The following is a 21,922-nucleotide window of genomic DNA, read 5'->3' as shown; positions in this document are numbered from 1 at the left end:
TTGTAGTTAGGAAGTTTAGTGGCTAAATGCAGCTAAATGCGGCTAATGTAAACAAGACCGTCTTTCCACATAGAGAAGAGAGGGGCGGGGTGAGCAGAGCTCATTTGCATTTAAAGGAACAACCCCTTAGAATGAGATGATTTTTGCAGAGCTCATTTTGACAAGGTAAAAAGGGTGTTGTTTTACAAAACCATTGAGAATTTTTAATCAAAGTATATTAGAGACTTTTCATTAAGACACTAAAGAATCATATCAACTTGTGGAAAATGGGCATCCGATGACCCCTTTAAGGGATCTTTAACAGACATCTTGCAGACGTACATGTGCGATTCTCGTTATTTCCCTATAGCGGCTAATGAACGGAAGTCTCGCCCATAGGCTTACGGTTTTATAAATACTACTCACATACTACTATTTTTACACTGTTCACAAGAGTACAATGACATATGCATGTGCATTCCTCTGATTGAAAACAACATGCAGCAAATCCAGGTTCTATGTAAGAACACTCATCGCTATATCTCGAAAAATTTGTAAGTATTTTACGAGGTGGCTAATGTGTACGACCTCACACGATTTTGTCTATGATTTGTCTAGACCCTGGTGACGGGTAGGTTTAGGGGCGGGGTTAGAGGTAGGTCATTAGTACGAATCCATACAATTTTGGTGAACTCATAACATATGTACAATTTAGCCACCTCGTAAAATATGTACGAAATGCCATGAGATCAGCTTGGATCGGCAGGTTCCTGCTTGTGAATGTGCGGTTGAGAGTGACACAGAAGAGAAGAAATTGTTGAACAAAGTCATTGTTTTTGTTTTCTTTGCACACAAAAAGTATTCTCACAGCTTCATAAAATTACGGGTGAACCACTGATGTCACATGGACTATTTTAATGATGTCCTTACTACCTTTCTGGGTCTTGAACGTCGTAGTTGCGTTGCTGTCTATGCAGGGTCAGAAAGCTGTTGGAATTCATCAAAAATATCATAATTTGTGTTCCAAAGGTCTTACGGGTCTGGAACGACATGAGGGTGAGTAATTAATGACGGAGTTTTCATTTTTGAGTGAACTTTTCCTTTAAGATGCACACCAAACTATCCTTGTTTTCAAGAATTTCAGCCTTTATTTAGTCAATATTTTAAATGATTTAAAGCCTTCTCATTCTATATCATTATACCACCATGACATTATTATTATTTATTTATTTATTTATTTTGTGCTTTTAAATAAATTTAAAAAGAAACCAAACCCACTGAAGTGAGTCATTAAGATGATTTATATTTAATATTACATTATATCAGAACTGATACTACATCTTATTTTCAGTCTGTTTTTAGGAGTATAAGTATGAAAGTGATGGAAAGCCTGATGTAGGGGATAGAATGAATATCATCCGCATCATCACTCAATGAAATTAATAATTGATCAGGCAAACTCTAGACGCCAGGGGAAAAGTGATTTTCCTTGAGGGCCCGCGGTGACAGATGGCAAACCACCGGATTCCAGTCTCCGCCCCGCCATCTCAGAATCCCCGCCCCTCTCCGTGACATCACCGGCGCTCCAGCCCCGCCCAGATGCGATGCGAGACGCGTTTGCCCAAGAGCCACAAAGGAGCACAAAGTGAAGTGACCAACTCAACACTACAACTGCGCGCTGCTTTGGATAAACATAACAGGAATGCAGAGGTGAGTTTATGCCATCGTTGCGCTTTTGTGCCTGTTAATCCTCTTGGCTGCTTTTGAATTGATTCGGATTATATTTCGAAACCTCCGAAATGTTTGTGTTACTGTCTCCGCGCTCAGTGTTTTGTTGAACATGCGTTTCTTGTAACATTTCACATGCTTTTACCAACCTGAAGTTGAACATATATCAGGTGTAGACAAATTGTAAATTCATAAACTTAAATGGGCAGATTATTAAGGCAACATGAATTATATAAACATACATAAAAATAAAGTAAATATGTTTTGCGGCTAAAAAAATAATTATTGATTGAATGAACTCATTATGTATATATATATAAATTTAGATTGTATCATGATTTATATGGAATTGGACATATTCCTATGGACATTTCCATTATGAACCATCACTTATTCCTGTAGCACTTCATAAAATATCTGTATTTTTTTAAATTTATATTGATCTCTCCAAACATGTCTTTCAAGTTGCCGAAAAACATTATAAATCTAAGCGTTTATGCCAAAATAGCACAATAACTGCAGTTGCTACTATTCAAAAAGATATATATATTTTGTAGAACAGATTATCAGAGTACATTTTGCCAGAAAATACTATTTCTGTTATTCTACTTCAAAACATCATGTTTAATATTTAGTATTATTTGTAGTTTTTGCTAGCAATTTCTGAGTGAAACTATTTCTACACCCTTTTTTCCCCCGTGTGGTATGAATTTGATTACAATAGCTAATTTTAAGTTACTAAACTACCAAAACGATGGTTACCATGGACTAGTTTCATTGGGAATGTCTTGTTCTCACTTGACAGTTGGTTATTTGTTACCGTGGTTATCTGTGTTTGATAGTCACGACCACCCCGGTGGTCATTTCTAATGGTGAGGACATCCTATACATTCCCCCTCCCTTTCAGCTCCCATTCCCAGCCGTCTATCCCCTCTCCTTTTCCTCCCTCCCCTTCCCGCATTCCTTTCAGACTTTGAATGGAACAGGACTGACCTGTGGCATAACTCAGCCTCGTTTTCAACAAGACCTCAGCTTCCCCTCTTATATTAACAATTTATTTTCAAGTTACGTGGTGTATTAAATATTCATGGCTCGCAGAACAAATGGCTGCTGCTACTTTAGACTGGTGTGGTAGTGTGTGTGTGTGTATGTGTATGTGTAACTTGTATTCATATACTTGTTTGTAGTGAAACTGTGTTTTTTTTTTTTAAGTCAGTATACATCTCAACATTTTTAAAAGCTAAGTTACAACAGTTCAGAAAAAAAAGTTTTATTTGCTTTGGACTTGCTCTTTGGTTTTTTGGTAAAAACAAATAAAATATGCTTGTACAGTAACATTCTTACAATGGGGCTAAAGCTTTGCTACAATATGTCAAGTATAGCCTTGAGACGTGTTCACATGAGACTAATGTGATTATAATAACTTACTAACCTTGTATGTGCTCATTTATAAGCCTCTGTCATCAAGACACTGATAGCTTTGTATGATACAAACAAGGATGGAACAAGACGTAACTATTCACAAAACATTGTTTATTTGCAAACTCCACCCACAGGAATAATGTTGCTATCTGAAAACAAGAGGTTCATCTAGTTATGTTTATAAAACATAATTTAATTATGTTTATAAAGTACTTTACTTTTTTTGTGTGCTACAAGTTTGATATTTCTGCTTTTAAGTGTTAGAAATGCCTCTAATTTAAGAATCACTACTAAAGGGAAGAAAAAAGTATATTAAAAACAATATAACTTATGATACCAAAAATGAAAAATATCTAAAATAAAACAACTAACATGAACGACATTCATAGAGATTCTGTCTCACATTGTACAGAGAAAAAAAAGAAAAGAAACGCAAGACGTATTGTCCAAAATCGTCCGATATGTTTAACGACAACCTTTAACGGAAACTTTAGCACAGCACATTAATAATATTCTATATATATATTCTATATATATATATATATAGAAAAATGTAAAACCATGAAAATAAATATTAGTAAACACAAGACACATTGTCCAAAAACATAGGTCTGAAATATATACGGCTGTGGTCTATTTAAAAAAAAAAAACGGTAAATGTAATGACAACCTTTAACATAACTTTTATCATAGCACGCTAATACCAAAACAAAAAATAAATACCAAAACAAGCCAAAAAAAAAAAAAAAATGATGTCACACATTATGTCTCATGTTGTGACAGCATGTTGTGGCAGTGCGCAATACACATTGTCCAAAATTGTCCATTTTAGCATGGCACGCTAATTTAATTACCACTAAATAACCAAAAGTGAAAAAAAAAAATTAAAAATAAACATAAGACACATTGTCCAAAATCACAAGTCTGAATTGTATACAGCAGGGGTGGCGAACGTCGGTCCTAGAGAGCCGCAGCCCTGCATAGTTTTGCTTCAACCCTAATCAAACGCACCTGAACAAGCTAATCAAGGTCTGAAGGGTTACTAGAAAGCAACAGGCAGGTGAGTTTTAATTAGGGTTGAAGCTGAACTCTGCAGTGCTGCGGCTCTCCAGGACCGGAGTTCGCCACCCCTGGTATACAGCCTTAGTCCCCGTTTTGAAAGCGATAAATTTAACGACAACTTTTAACGTAACGTTTAGCGTAGCTTGTTAACACCGAAACTAGTACATTGTCGATCTGAAATGGTCGGAAAAAAAAAAAAAAAAGATAAATTAAATGACAGCCTTTATGCGACCTTTAGCATGACACGCTGATTTAATTACCACTAAAAATAGCAATAGTGAAGAAAAAGTATATATCAAATAATAAACTTAAAAATAAATAAAAATAAACATAAGACACATTGTCCAAAATCACGAGTCTGAAATGTATACGACTGTAGTCTCCATTTTTTAGCAAGTGATAAAAAAAAAAAAAAAAAAAAAGTGAAGAAAAAAGTTACTCGTAAAACCTCAAAAAATAAATAATAATAAACCCAAGACACATTGTCCAAAATCACCAGTCTGAAATGTATATGGCTGCAGTCTCCCTTTTTAAAAATCGATAAATTTAATGATAACCTTTAACGTAACCTTTAGCATAGCACTCTAATACCAAAATTAAAAAATAAAAGAAATAACTGAAATAAATGATGTCATGTTCTGTCTCGTGTTGTTCAGAAAGAAGAAACAAATCATCCATCTGAAATGGACCATGAAAAAGTGATAAATGACAACCTTTAACGCACACTAATTTATGAATCACCACTAAAAAAAATGTAAGTAATGAAAAAATCAATATAAACAAACTGCAAACCTCGATAAAATAACTAAAACAACAATGTCTCAGATGTCTTGTGAGACGCATTGTCCAAATCGTAAAAGTACAATAGTACTTTAACGTAACCATTAACACAGCACGCAAATACAAAACAACAACAAAAAAATAACATTACTAAAATAATGTCTCATGTTCTGTTATGTGTTCAGAAAGAAAAAACAGTGCAATACATGTTGTCTAAAATCGTCCATCTAAAATGGACAATTTGAAAAAGCGATAAATTGAATGACAATCTTTAGCACACACTGATTTATGAATCACAAGTGAAAAATGTAAAAGTACGTAAAAAATAAATATAAAAAATGCAAACCTCAATAAAATAACTAAAATGATGTCTTGGATGTCTTGTGAGACGCATTGTCCAAATCATAAAAGTACCATAGTACCTTAACATAACCTTTAACACAGTGTGCTAACACCAAAACTAAAAAACAGAACTAAAATAAATAATGTCACGTTCTGTCTCGCGTTGTTTAGAAAGAGAAAACATCGTCCAAAATCATCCATCGGAAATGGACAATGAAAAAGTGATACATTAAATGACAACCTTTAACACACGCTAATTAATGAATCACAAGTGAAAAATGTAAAAGTAATGAATATATGTATATAAACAAACTGTAAACCTCAATAAAATGACTAAAATGTCTCAGATGTCTTGTGAGACACATTGTCCAAATCGTAAAAGGACCATAGTACTTTAACGTAACCTTTAACATAGCACGCTAATACCAAAACTAAAAACAAGACAATAACATAACTAAAATAAATAATGTCACATGTTCTGTCTCTTGTTCTTCGGAAAGAGAAGTCAGTACAATACACGTTGTCCAAAATTGTCCATCGGAAATGGACGTTAAATCAAAGTGATAAATTAAATGACAACCTTTAACACACGCTAATTTATGAATCACAAGTGAAAAATGTAAAAGTAATGAATGTATGTATATAAACAAACCTCAATAAAATGACTAAAAAGACAACGTCTCAGATGTCTTGTGAGACGCATTGTCCAAATCGTAAAAGGACCATAGTACTTTAACGTAACCTTTAACATAGCACGCTAATACCAAAACTAAAAATAGACAATATATAACTAAAGTAAGTAATGTCACATGTTCTGTCTCTTGTTCTTTGGAAAGAGAAATCAGTGCAATACGCATTGTCGAAAATCGTTCATCTGAAATGGACGATGAAAAAGCGATAAACCGTTGACGCACACTAATTTAAGAACCACCATTACAAATTTTAAAAGCAATGGACAAAAACATAAACAAACTGTTAACCACAATAAAACAACTGAAACGACAACATGTCTCAGATGCTGTCTTGTGAGACACATTGTCTAAAATCGTCCAAATCGTAAAAGTACCAAAGTGAATAAACTACAGCATGCTGAGCTTGTGTCAAAAACCAGACAGTGTTTTAACAGAAGTGCCCATCAGCAAAAAAAAATCACTCTTTCTATTATTGGTGTCGTGTCCACTGTACATAAATCCATGTTAGTCCAGCTTAGAACAGCAGTGTTAAAATCCCCGTGCAGTCAGATGGCAGCAGACTGTGAAAAAAAAGAAAGAAAAAAAGACAGGGCATAAAATGGCAGATCGTTTTACGAGGATTTAATGTTTGAGAGTTGGCCATCAGGAGAGATTACATTGTAAGTAAATTGTGGCTTTCACAGCGTTTATCCTGAGGCAAGCAGGTCTGATCTAGTTCAAGTCGCATCCAAATGGCCTTTCCATTGCCGTAGCTCTTCCAATATGAATGACTGTTATAGACGGTTTGCGTTATGATACTATTTTTAAAGAAAGCCGCTAGTTTCAGTTCAGCTAAGGGTATGTATTACCCAGAAGAACCTAGAATTATACACTCTCTTTTGCTTTTTCCGTGCGTCGGGATGAGGGAGTGTATTGTTGATGGTATCAGTGGCTGTCTTTAGCTGGGATCAGGATCAAGACCTGGGCGGTTTGTTTTCAGGACTCAAACATGAGAAGCTCAACAGTCTGGGGTTCGAATTTAAGCCTGTTGTCTAACCCTCTGATTCTTGATGATTCATCGGCCGCAGATGTGTTTATATATAAACTACCCGTCTTAGTTCATTTTAGTTCAAGTTGAAGCATGAAATGAGATGCGATCGGCTTGTTTTTGTTTTGTTTGTTTTTTTATTGTGCCTAAAGTCAAATTAAATTAATTATATTTAGCTGGAAATATTATTCATTCATTCATTCATTCATTCATTCATTCATTCATTCATTCATTTTCTTTCTTTCTTTAATTTCATAATTTGGGGTAAAACAGCTTATCACAGATAAGCTGCATCTGCATAACATTTATTTTATATATAAGATCAGTGTATTAAATATAAAAATAATAATAATACAAAAAAATAAATAATTTATATTTATTGAACTGTTTTTTTTTTTGGTAAAAAGTAATAATAAAATAATTACATAACATTGTATTTATTATTATTATTATTATTATTATTATTATAAATAATTGTAATTATTAAATAATTAAATAATAAGTAAATAATTATATTACAAATAATTTCGTAATGAATAAATTATGATATTTTATTGTAATTTATAATAATGTTATTAAATGTTATTTACTATTATATAAAATATGATATATTATTTAATATTATATTATAATATTATATTAATATTATACTACATTATATTAATATACAATATTAATACAAAATCTAAAATAAGTTGTGTAATTATATACTTTAATTTAATTTAAATAATTTATGGAAAAATTAATAAAATTAAAATATCAATATATATTATATTAATATAATATGTATTAATACAAAATATAAAATAATCATGTGAAGTATTTATATTTATTTAATATAATTATTTTGATTATTATATTCATTTACTGACCAATTAATGTAATTAAAATATCTATCTGTCTATCTATCTATCTATATATATAATAATTTTAAGATAAAAAATAATAATATACTAATAAAGATTAAAATATTGTAAATAATTTATTATTATACTTATTTAACAGTTATTTTATGTAGATTATGCTATATTACAAATAATTTAGTAGAAACAGCTTATAATATTTTATTATAATTAATAATATTTAATTTAAAATAATGTTATATATTTAATAACTTATTAAATATTACTATAAAATATATTAAAACAATTAATTTAGTAGTAAATAATTTGTAATACTTAATAATTTAAATAATAATTATATTAATACTTAATACTTAATTATATTAATAATTATATTAATACTTAATAATAATAATAATAATAATTTAAACTAATGTTATGTGTAATGATTAATAATATTAAATGTTAATATAAAATGCAAAATATAAAATCAGTCATATCTGAAGTATTTATATTTATTTAAAATATTTTGTTAATAATATTACATATTTATATTTATTACATAATTATAAATATTACATATCTAATAAATATATGCAATATGATTAAATATGTCTAAACATTTTACAATGTAAAAGCTAAACATTATGTAATACATATATGTAATATACATATAATATAAAACAACCTCCATTGAGATATAATAATACTGATAATAATAATAACAGGGCTACAAAAACTGGAAAAGAATGAATGTTTTAATTTTATTCTATTTTATTTTAACATTTGTGGAAAATATGCATAAGTCATGATGATTGTGCAAAAACGATGCAAACATAAAACACCTAATCTTCTTTTGTTAAAAAAAAACGTATTATTAATATATATTATTTTAAAAGTTATTATGCTTAAAAGTGATATACATTTACATTTTGGAGTTGAACTGTGACAGACCCATGTTTTAGTGAGATTTTCTGTTGTTTTGTGTTTGTTGCATGTAAAACAGAAGCATCTTCACCGTAGACTCCCCTCATTCACTGGTTCTGCTGACTGACATGTGCTTGCCGTCTGTAGTTTGTCTGCGTTCTGTAGCGTTTCTGCTTCCTGTATTTGGCCTAGAGGAAGCCCAGGGTTATGAGTGAGATTCTAATGCTGTTTATGTTCTATCAGCTGAGGAACGATATTAAATTCCAGTCTGTGGCAGCCGATTTCCAGCTGCAGGGCTTGAGATACTCCGAACAGCAGGAGGAGGAGACGGGAGGGACGCGAGCTACTCATCAGCAAAGCATTTCCTCTCTTTCTTTTTCTCTTTTCCTCTCTCGCCGTTTCTCCTTTACTCTCGCAGTCTCTCCGGAGCACTTCCTGTCATAGTCTGGCCTCTTCCTGTTGCTGTAAACAGAGCCGCCGTCCAGGCGAATGCCTGACCCTTCCCAAATGACAGTTTTAGTCTGTACTTTTAATTTCTTGTAGTTTTGTGTTCGGTCAGTTGAATTTCTGAACAGGCTTTGAGAGCTTTACGCTTAAACGTAGTTTGGAAAGCTGTACTGTAGTTCCTTCACACTTCTGTAAGGAGAAAGATGTTTGATAATAGTTCATTTAGTTAATGAAAGCGTTTGTTGTTGAATGAATGTCTGAGCGCTTTCATTTTATGAAGTGTTTGATAGATAAAGTAACACCAAACCAACACTTAGTCAAAGATACAGAAATTCCTTTGAGTGCTCAACATAGTCGATTTCAGAACGATTTTCATTTAATCGAAAAATCTAGTCATTATCCTTTGCACTTTTGTTTTCTAGCCAGAAGGGACGACGTTTTGGTGTCTGAGAGAGACTTTGTGACTGAAATGCAGAGGAATACATGCATTTGAGATGCAGGCTGGCTGATATCTGAGACGAGGAATCTGATTGGCTGTTGCTGTTCTGGAATTTAGCCAATCGGGCGTTTGCTTCGAGTGACTGAGAGATTGAAGTGTCAACTTGAGTTTCATTAATGCTGGACTGATAAACAGTTTATTTTTGACTTTCTCATCAGGGACGCCCTGATACAGCCTGTGGAGTTTAAATGTCCAAAATGTAAATGTCCAAAATTGTTCGACTGATGTGGATTTCTAAATAGCGGATACTGATTGTGATATGTAGAAGTGCAGATGGGCAATTTATTAGCTTTGTCACTTCTTGTTCTTGTTGCTGCATGATTTTGATGAATCTTATAATTAAATAATTTTAGCATTTTTTTGTGTCATTGTGGCTGTTAGTAAGGATAATTTTACTCTTACAGATAATCTGCATTTGCATAATTATTATTTAATAGATAAAGTATATTAGATATAAAAATGACAAATTTCTGTGTTATTATTATTTGGTAAATAATGATATTACAAATAATTTAGTAATATTTATATTATTAAATATTAGTATAATATATTGATACAAAATATAAAATAAATCATAACTTAAGAACTGATATTTAATATAATTATTTTTATATTACATATAAACAATTCATTACAATAAAATATCATTATACATTATTAAAGATTACATTTAATAATATATTACAGTAAAATATTAAAATTGTGTAATTTTATTTTGTAAAATTATTGTACTTATTGTTTATATGTATTTAATAGTTATACATTTTAAATGTTTATATAAAATCTGAAAATATTTTAAATAAATATCATAATTATTACAAAATTAATTGTATTTAATATAATTATTTTCCAAGTTATTAATATAAATATTTCAGTAATCATTTTATTATTAAAATATCAATATCAGTATATATATTTTAATTTTACTATAAAATATGAATGAATATATTAACATAAATCTCAATACAATAAAATATCAGTATACATTATTAAAGATTGCAATTAGTAATATATGACAGTAAAATATTAAAATAGTGTAATTATATTTTCTAAAATTATTGTATTTATATTATTTATATGTATTTAATAGTTATTTTATGTAGATTATGCTAAATGCAAATTATTTATTTTATTAGTATAATTATGACTTGTATTTTAATTATTATTTATTACTACTTGTATATTAATTGTATTTAATATAGTTATTTTATAAGTTATTTATTAGTTATTTTCAGTTTTATATAAGTTGTTTATATTTAATATAAACACTTTTGTAATAATTTGATTATTACAATATAAGTATCAGTTTAATTTGAATATGTTACTATAAAAATAAATATATTAATATAAAATAATTAAATATTGTAAATAATTTTATTTTGTAAAACTGTACAAATGTTTAATTATTGTACTTATTTATATGTATGTAATATAGTTTATGTCAGTTATGCTAAATGCAAATTATTTTGTATCAATATTATTATTATTAAAATATCAATATACATTTTAAATGTTGAAAATGTAAAATCTGAAAATATTTTAAATAATTATCATAATTATTACAAAATTAATTGTATTTAATATACATACAATGTTGCTACAAAATATGTAGTAATATATTAATATAAAATATTAGAATATTGTAAAATTTTATTTTTTAAAATTGTGTTGTATAAAAATGATAAATGGTCAATTAAATGGTAATTATTTAGTATCAATTTTATTATAAAATGTCAATATACATTTTAAATATTAATATAAAATATCAACATCATCATAATTATTATTACACAATTATTTATTTAATATAATTATTTTCAGAGTTTATTTTATATAAATACATACTTTATAATTATTTTATATTAATAAAACATCAGTATTAGTATAATTGTTAAATATGTTCCTATAAATTATAATAATTATTTAGTAAAATAATTGTATTAAATACAAACCATTTAGTAATATTTTATTAGTATAAATTATTACAATAATATATTAACTATATATTCAAAAGAACTAATAAGGTTGTTCTCAACCTAATAATATTTCATAGACATGCCAAAAGACACTATAAAACTGTATGTTATAAAATAGAAAGAAATTATTTTACTTTATTTGGTTCTTCATCACTGCATTAGACACCTGATATTTTCCTACCACAAATGGTGGTTGCATCATGAAACGGTGAGAAATATCTTCATGGTTGAGTGATGCAAGACCTGTGAAGTGAAAACTGCACCACCCCACTAGCCAAATATATACACATGAGAAAACACACACACACATCCTCCGCTGCAGGTTTTATTTAATTTCAGGCCACATTTGGTGTGTAATGTAAAATATGATTCCATTGCACCATGAACATGTTAAATGATGAATGTGCTGGGACACTGGCTTCCTGTCAGCACTGGTCTCCAGAGTGTGTGTGTGTGTGTGTGTGTAATAATTAGGTTTGACTCCATGGTTTTGCTCTGGTTAGTCTCTGCAGGCTTTCTCCTCCCACCAAGGACTTCACTCTCTCCCAAACACATGCACAAACTAGTGCAAAGTCAGAAAATGAATGATTATACGCTTGCTGAATCGCAGGAATCACATCCTCTAGGAGGTCTCATCTCCAATTACGAGAATAAATATAGCCAGAAACAATACAAATACTCTATATTGTGCGTTTTGGGTGGGTTGTGACTTTTTTCTCTGTGGACTAAATTGAACTTGACAGAATTGAATTAGCCTGCTATACATTGGCTTTTAGCGTTAGTATGTGAAACAATAGTGACTTTAGGTAATTCGCAATATTGTCTTCAGACCGTTTCTCTGCTCTGAAAATGGTTGATCTGAAAGGTCAGTAGAAGATGACATATGCTAATGCTCACTATGTTTCGGACGCTGAAAATGCAATTTGCAAACCTGTACCATATATAAATTATTTTAAATGGTAAATAATTGTATTAAATAAAAATTATTTAGTAATATTTACATTATTAAATATTTATATAAAAATATCTTAGTGTAAAATATACAAATAAATATACATAATTTATTTAAAATAATAATAAAGTAATTTATATGTATTTAATGTAATTATTCGTTAATTATATTAATTGTAATTATAAATGCTTTAGTGACTGATTTAAATTATTTTTTTTTAATAAAATGTCAAAATAAAGAAATATTATAATGTTAAAGTCATATAATTATATTATTATATTATGCTAAACATATAATGAAATTGTGGTTTGTTTAATTTTATTTAATTATTTTTTATTGTGATTTGCGAAGAAAAAACAGGTTTTCTTTGCTATGGTTGCACATTTTTGTGAAAATGTTGCTATTATTTATCCGTAATGAGGGTCGACCGATTATTGGCCTGGCATTTTTATGGTTATCTATTCTTAATCTATTCTTAAGGTTTGCAAAAAAAAAAAAAACAAGAAATAAATATATATTAGCAACAGCGGTCAACCGTTTAGTGGCCTGGGCGATTATCGGTGCTTTTATTAAACATTTTTACGGTTATCAGTATGGGTCATTTTCAAAATCAGTTTGCTGATTAAAATGATTTAAAAACATTTAAAGAGCGATTTTGCCAGAGCATTTGTTATTCTTAATTTTTGCTGAAAATGTTGTAATTATATATCAGTAAGAGGGGTTGACCGATTATCAGTCTGAATGATTATCGGTGCCGATATTAAGCATTTTTGTGGTTATCAGTATGGGTCATTTTCAAGACGATTTGTCGATTAAAATAATTTAAAAGCATCTAAATATATATATTTTTTCAGAGCCCTTGTTATCCTTAATTTTTGCTAATTTTTGCAATTATTTATCAGTAATAAGGGTCAAGCAATTATCGGCCTGGCCGATTATCGGCGCCGATACCAAGCATTTTATGGTTATCGGTATCGTTCATTTTCAAAACGATTTGCTGATAAAATAATTTAAAAGCATTTAAAGAGAGATTTATTTTTTTTTTTCAGAGCCCTTGTTATTTTTAATTTTTGCAAACATTTTGTAATTTTATATCAGTAACAGGGGTCGACCGATTATCAGCACAGATGTTAAGTACTTTTATGTTTCAAAACTGATTTGCCGATAAAATAATTTTAAAACATTTATATATCAGCTATAGGGGTTGTCTGATTATCATTTTCAAAAACGATTTGCCAGTAAAATAATTTAAAAGCATTTAAAGAACGTTTTTGTCAGAGCATTTGTTATTCTTAATTTAGTTTAGTTAAAACTGATTTGCTGATAAAATAACGTAAAAACATGCATATATCAGTAATAGGGGTTGACTGATTATTGGCACCGATATTAAGCATTTTTATGGTTATTGGTATTGATCTTCAAAACTGATTTGCCGATTAAAATTTAAAAGCATTGAAAGAGTTTTTGTCAGAGCCCTTATTACTCTTCATTTTGACATTATTACACCAGACACATATATCAGTTCAAAATATCGGTCTACTAGATCTGTAATAATCTGTATCAGTATTGGCATCAGCTCTGAAAAACATGTATCGGTCGACTCCTAATCAGTAAGGCTATATTGCTACTACTTTTACTACTGCTACTACTCAATAAAAACCCTTACTATAAATATAATATATAAATAAATATAAATATATAATGATAAATAATTCATATTAATATATTTTAAATAATTTTTACATTCACATCTGTAAAATAACAATTCATATTAAAATATTTCAAATAATTTTTACGTTCACATCTGTAAAATAACAATATTAATGAATTGCTTTACTTTCCAAAATTTAACCATCAAACTTTTTTTGGAAGACTTCAAGGAGACCTTATTTTTTTTTTTTGACAAGCACTTCTCATTACAATTATAATACAGTGTTTATCACGTATCACGTTTCCAAATGCATTTGCATAAACACCTTATTATAATAATAATTATACTTAGAGTTCGTGCAGCGCTACTTGTTTTAATTTACAATCTGAAGCATGAAACTGTTTGCATTCAGAGTATACTTTGGACCTAACGCTGAACCAAAAAAATTGAGCAAATGGTGTATTTACTGACACCAACACAATAATCATCAGCAGATCTCCAGGACTGTTAGTGGCCGAAAGCATGACTTCTGCAGCGTTGCAGTCTACATCTTGTGACTGTTCTTTCTCCCTGAGGAACTGAACAAACCTAAAAAAAGCACAATCGTCATCAGTTTCCACGCGCACACAATAGTGTTGCATTGTGTTTCATAATTAATGGGGACTCAGCACAAATTCAGTCCTTGTAATCCCCCTAAACGCCCCTGAAAGTCTCGTTGTCAGTCGGCGTGACTCCTGAGGTAAATCTTCACTGGCTTACGTTGAACGTGCTGGGCTTTCGGAGTGTTTGGTGGCGTTCGTGATGATGGACGGGCGTGAGCGAGTGTTCATTATTATGTAGAGCGGTTCTTGAGAGGAAGGCCCGACTTGAAGCAAAACAACACAGTTCGTTTACAGAGGACTTCGTTTAAGCCTTGGCTAATCCAGACCTCCCAACAGAAATTAAATCTGGCATGGTTTTCTTCTGCCTTCGGAGAGGTACATTTGGGAGCACAATTCAGTGGCCTTGAATTGTTTCTTTTTGTGTATTCATGTATGCAAATGAAATTCTGAGTGTAATTGAAACAACAATATGATGTGTTCTCCCTTGACTCGCTGTGAACTAAAAATAAAATTGGTGCACATGCTTTGCCACAATAAGCCTGTTATAAAGTGCTTGTACTTGTGGCACATGGTCGCATTTGGCTTTCCTAATCGCATATATGCGCAGTATTTTATTTATCTTTATCATTACGTTTGTAGTTATCGTCCTTGGTGTGAACAGGCCTTTAGTCAGAAAGATTTTTTTTCTTTCCGTGGAATATGTTTGATAAAGAGGCTTGTAATGTCAGACTCATTTGCAGTAGCTGAACCTTGTCAGGTCGAATGACCTATTCACACAGAGACGATAAATGAAGTCGGTCATTTAATGGACTCCTGAAATTAACCTCTTATGGGCACTTTGAAATATTATCTTTCACCCACACCCCCCTGCACTTTACCTGAGTAAACCTTTTGTTTTAAAGTCCCTGGTGAAGTATGGACTGGCGAGGCAGCGGAGGGAGAAATTGCTTTGTCCTCTGCCGAAGGGTCAAATATATACGAGGTGGTCATATTTACCAAGTGATGAGCTGTTGGCGGAAATCCCACTCGCTTTCTTCACCCAATTAGCTTGTCAAAGTAATATAGAACTCCTTCATATCATCATTGGAACTAATAATAAAATTTTATAACCACAGGCCGTAATGTGGCACGTTATCTCAGTTATTGCCCCAATGGCACGTTTTGGAAATGTAATTATAATAATTCAGTTGAAATGACAGGTGGTTTAACGCGGGCCGGAAGGATTGGTTTTATATGGATGTGGTAATGCTGCTCTGTTTGAATGAATTAATTCAGCCAAACACTGTGTTTTATCTGTATGAAGCTGTCTGAAGGACGATGATTAAGGAGGAGTGCTTGAATTTAAACTCGTGAGGTTTTCGCAGAGCTAACAATGTATCTAAGAGCATCTAAATTCCCTGGCCTCCAGCTTGAAGTGCTTTCCACTCATCTTCTGTGAGGTACGTGCCGCATCCGAGATAAGAGTTCTCATGTCTTATGGGACACCCGAGAGTCGTGGATTACCGGTGTTTCATGTTGTTGGCGGATGGTTTAAAACATCTTGCTGGCTGAATATTACGAGGATGTTGCAATATGGGAATAGTGAGGTTTTGTTTCCGATTCCAGGTCCATTAACAGTTCTTGGAGTACTTTCGGGGAAGTATTGAGTGTTGTTTTGCACTGCATTATGCCATTCTGTCAATGCTTGTGGAAAATGCGTGTTTTAGAACTGCTAATGGAACCAAAATCTTTTGTGTCGCATAATTGCTAATGTTTGTGCATTACGGGGATTGCAAGGTTCAGTTTCTGATTCTGATTTCATTATTTTTCATTATTTCATTATTGATAAGTATTGAGTGTTGTTTACTATTTTGTTCCATTTATGTCTTTTGTATTTATTTTTTAAATGCAAGATATAAAAGTTGCCCTTTTATTAACAAAAAGATGCGTAATTGCTTGTTTTTGTGGGTTAAAGGGTTAGTTTACTTAAAAATGAAAATTCTGTCATTAATTACTCACCCTCGTCTATCCAAACCCGTAGGACCTTTGTTCATCTTCAGAACACAAATTAAAATATTTCTGATGAAATCTGAGAGCAGTGTTGCCAAGTCTGCGGTTTTCCCGCAGAATTGGGCTACTTTAACACTGTTGCCGTGGGTTGTTTTTCATGTCCGCGGGCTGAAGCAACCCCAGTAGTGTGATATTTAGCCCCTGGAATGCCAATTTTACCAGGGAAAATCAGCCAAAAAAAAAAAAAAAAAAAAAAGTGTATTTTACCCCCCACTGATACGCAGTTGGGTTTTGAGTAGCAATTGGGAGGGTTTTGTTGTGAAAACCTGGCAACCCTGTACGAGAGTTTTCTGACCCTGCATAGACGGCATGCAAATTACCACGTTCAAGTCCCAGAAAAGTAGAAAGGAAATTGATAAAATAGTTCATGTGACATCAGTGGTTTTAATTTTTGGGTGAACTACACCTTTAAGGTTCTCTTTCTGATTTTAGTCCTCCTAACATTCTTGCAATGCAAAACAACACTGAATACTTTCCTAAAAGTACAACATTGTGTAATTTCGTCCATTTTGGACTGTTAATCATTTGTCTTTTGTATTTTTAAATGTATTTTTTTTTAATGTTAAAACACTGTGTTTTTGTAACCAAAAAGTTGCGTAATTGCTAATGTTTCTAGCTAAACAAACATATTTCAGTATTACCACTTTGTGAAATATGTCAAGGCGTGGTCACATTAGCATCATTTCATTGAAATTTTGTGAGCTAAAGAGGCATAACTTTAAATCACTTTCAAACCACATTTAAAAATGAGCAAAATCTGCGTAGACACTTCAGATTGTGTGGATTCCAATTTAAATGACTGGATATTGCCAACAAAATTTAGTCAGACAACAAAAAGTGTGACTGCACCTTACAACCACAGTTCATTATGCATTACATTCTCAGAATTGCCTCAAGGGGCGCTGTAGCAGAAATTTGTTAGTTTCAAGCATTTGAAGAGAATCTTGCAAAGCAAGTTAGCTAAAATAGGCATGTTATAGCTAGCTACTTGAATAACATTACATCTTGTTAAAGGAGAAGTCCACTTCCAGAACCATTCCAGATACTGTACTCACCCCCTTGGCATCCAAGATGTTCATGTCTTTCTGTCTTCAGTCGTAAAATAAATTGTTTTTTAAGGAAAATATTTTAGCATTTTTTTCCATGTAGTGGACTTCTATGGTGCTCCGAGTTTGAACTTCCAAATGCAGTTTGAATGCAGCTTCAAATAATCCCAAATGCAGTTGTAAATGATCCCAGCTGAGGACGAAGGGTCTTACCTAGTGTAACAGTCGGTTATTTTCATAAAAATAATACAGTTTATATACTTTTTAATGTCAAAGCTCGTCTTGTCTTGCTTTGCCTGAACTCTGTTTTTTTCCGGTTCATGACAGTTAGGGTATGTTGAAAAACTCCCATCTCATGTTCTCAACTTCAAAATCGTCCTATATCACCTTTTTTGTTAAGGGTGTTTGATCTTCTTTGCATGTTCACTTTGCAAAGACTGGGTTGGTACTTCTGCAGCGATGTAGGATGATTTTGAAAAGATTTTTGAAGTTGAGGGAGAAAATACAATTGGAGTTTTTCCCCACAGGTATGTTTTTGTCATGAGATCAGGTAGGTACTTCGGCCTGTTACCACCCAAAAATGCAAAAGCATGTTTGATGATACTTACACTTACAAGTTGAGTATAAAGTTGACAGATCAATGTCTAAATGGCTTTATCACTCGAGTCTGTAAAAATAGACACTAAAAAAAAGGGGATAGGGGGATACAGAAGGATTATGGGAAGGAGACACTCATCTTCAGTCTTTGGAGTGCCCCAGGTGCTGTTATCAGAAACCATGATTACATCCTTGTCAGACCTCTAGGTTTCTAATCCATCAATCGCTCTTCCTCTGCCTTCTAATACCACCATCGACACATCCAACCGTGGCAGTGATGGTTTCATAAAGTATAAAATGAGACCTTTTTTGGTCTCATTTGTAGGTTAGAAGAATCGTAGACCTTGAAAGCACTTTTTAGAAAGAGCTGATAGAAACAAGAGAGGGCAGCACTGTAATTTTACAACTCTTTTTTTTCTAGTAATGCACTTTCTCTAACTTCCGATGGCCTGAATTATGAATAAAATAAAAGCATGAGGGAGGATTTTGCAGAGTTGGACTAAAGGGAGCGGAGCCAAGTGCTATTGCTGACCTACTTCAGCATCTATTAAATGTAGTTAAAAAGAAACAGACATTTAAAAGAGAATAAATCCTTCCACAAGTCTTTTGTTGTGAAAGGCTTTTAAAACATACATGGCAAAGATGCTTACCTCTTTTTGCAGGGTTCATCAAGCCTTTAAGTAGCAGACATGAAAGGTCCTTCAAAGGCCTTTGTGCGTTTTCATCTTTCACACAACTTTCTAAAAATTTTCCCCAACAAAACATACAGCTTTTCTGTGCAGAAACACCCCCAAACCTCATTTATGGCATCCATTGGTAAATTGCTGTGTAGAAATTAAATTATTATCAGCTACTCTGAGTTACTTGGCCCTTTGGTCTTGTTTGATGTTCGTTTCATGCTTCTGTGATTATTTAGTCCAACTAATTATAGCTTGTTTTACATCTCTGTGTTGTTTTGCATGTCTGTCACGTCAAGAGCAGATTAATAGCGCTCATCGTCTCAGACAGAAGTTGAGGCAATCATGCATGGAAATTGAGTCTGTTTCCTCCTCCCCCCAAAGCCAAACTGTTGCTTACCTTAAGAGAGCATAAATCATAACAGAAAAAATAGCACCTCTAATCCACAACAAGGTACAAAAATTGAGCATTTTATATAGCGCTACAGGAGTTTGCAAAAAAGTTTGTGCTGCTTTTTTCTAAACGGAACCGTGCTGACAACAAAAAGTAATATATTCAGTTTTAGGATGGTATTTATTCATGTTCATCACCCAGCGGGTGTTTTAGTTTGTTTAATTGATGGAACCCCTGCTGCACCATATGCATGTGATTTTTAGTTCAAGGTGTCCTTTGATATGCTTTGATATCTTTCTTTTAGTACGCGGCAAATCAAAAGCTCTACCCGTGATAGAAGACAGTTTCATCCAGATATCAAGTCTATAAATTAGGAGCAGATTTTACATTGTTGTTGTTTACAGCAGGGAGAGCTACCTTTTATTTATTGCATTTATTCATTTGGTAAATGACAATTTTATTACCTTGTTTGTGTTAGTGTGACTTTCAGTCTAAAGTAAATTGTGCACACTGTGTACCAAGATTGATCCATAAAGCCTTATGCAGCTTTAAAGCTACAGAAGTAAATTATAGTACATTCCACTTGAACAATATTCAAGATGGGAAAAGAGGGATTAGCGGCATTAGCTGAAAAGAAATGTTGTCTCGGTAATGCAGCAAGGCATTAAAGTTTGATAAAAGACTTTTGTTGTTGTTTAGAGCAACATGCGCAAGAAGACCAGGAATGTGCATTAAGTAAATTGTGTACATTTTGATTTCTGGCTAGCTTTATGTTCTGTTAGCAGTGAGGTATCACTAAGAGGTTTTCTGGGAGATTAAGAAACATAAAAGTTGAAGTGAAGGTCAAAGATTGAACACACATTGTCATTTCAAGAGATGAAAGCACCTGTTGAATGTGTCCTATTGATTGTAGTAACTGCTGCAGGATTTTCTGAAATTCCTTTGACATATATATATTCCTTGAGTCAAACCATGTTGTGACAGAATTGAATGTTATGAAAAAAAGAGACATTCAGAATTCACCAGCATCTGGAAACAGCTTTTTCTCGACTTCTAAACCAGTTCCTGACTTAACTACTAAATAGTCAACAAGATGCAAACCCCTTCCAAAGTAATCAACTTTAAAGATCTCTTAATCTCATGCAGTACATTTGAGTTACATCTTGTCCCAGTTGTCCCTTCAGCTATACCACACAAATCTCTAGCTACAATCTCTCTGAAGAGTTTTGCCTTAATGATCCAATAATCTGATTGCAGCGTGTCTCATTATTCTCCGAGCATCAAGTGTTTGTCCTGCCACACAAAGCTAATCAACATTGTCCCTGTCCTTTTTGTTTTCCCAGCAGGAAAAAAATGGAAAAGTGCCCGTGTTTGATTGTCAAATTTGGAGCAATGGTGAAATGAGTAACCAATGCAAGATGGCAGCCCACAGGATCAGAGTAACCAACAACAACAATGTGCTCCCTAGATGTAAATCAGAGGGCACTCTTATCGACCTTGATGAGGGAGTGACTGAGGCGAGTCTCATAGATGTCAAAGGTCAGTTTATTGTATTGCAGAACTTTAGATTTGGTTGTGCCCTATACATTACGAATCAGTCATTCTAATAAATATGTTTATCTCTACAGTGCCTTCTCCCAGTGCCTTGCGTTTGGCCCCCTCAACGTCGTTTGGAACTGCACGGGAAGTGGTTGCCATAAAGGATTACTGTCCATCCAGTTTTACCACGCTAAAGTTCTCCAAAGGTGATCATCTCTATGTGCTGGACACGTCTGGTGGGGAATGGTGGTACGCCCACAACAACCGAGAAATGGGATACATCCCTTCGACGTACGTCCAGCCGATCAACTACAGGAACTCATCTCTAAGTGACAGTGGGATGATTGACAATCTTGGGGACTGCTCGGAGGAGGGAGCAAAAGAGCTGGACCTTCTGGGGGAGTGGACTGGAGTGTCGCTGAAGCCCTCCCTGCCTTATGACAATAACAACCCCTTCTCCATGCTCTGCTCAACCAACCCATTCCTAAATGGGTCCATGGATGATGTTCTTGATCAGAACAGCAATGAGAAGGTGAACCAGTGCAACAGCATGGATTTGCTTTTCTTTGACTTGCCTTCAGCCCCCATCTCCACCACCAGCAACACGAAAGGGTACAGCAATAGTGTCTTTGATGGAACATCCACCAGCGCTGATTTTGAAGCCTTGCAGATGCTTCGCAAGGACAATCCTT

General features: G+C 32.7%; 1 protein-coding gene across 1 annotated transcript in view; it reads left to right on the top strand.

Annotated features, from left to right (window-relative positions):
* Positions 1–1,556: 1,556 nt before the first annotated feature.
* Positions 1,557–21,922, top strand: part of sh3bp4a (SH3-domain binding protein 4a) — a 39,263-nt gene continuing 18,897 nt past the window's right edge. Inside the window, 3 exon segments of the mRNA XM_051094868.1 lie at positions 1,557–1,689; positions 21,035–21,230; positions 21,320–21,921. Coding sequence (XP_050950825.1) covers positions 1,579–1,689; positions 21,035–21,230; positions 21,320–21,921 — 909 coding nt within the window. The 5' untranslated portion in view covers positions 1,557–1,578.

Source organism: Labeo rohita, chromosome 22 (genome assembly GCF_022985175.1).
Source record: "Labeo rohita strain BAU-BD-2019 chromosome 22, IGBB_LRoh.1.0, whole genome shotgun sequence".
Lineage (NCBI taxonomy): Eukaryota > Metazoa > Chordata > Actinopteri > Cypriniformes > Cyprinidae > Labeo > Labeo rohita.
This window is presented reverse-complemented; position numbering and strand designations above follow the sequence as displayed.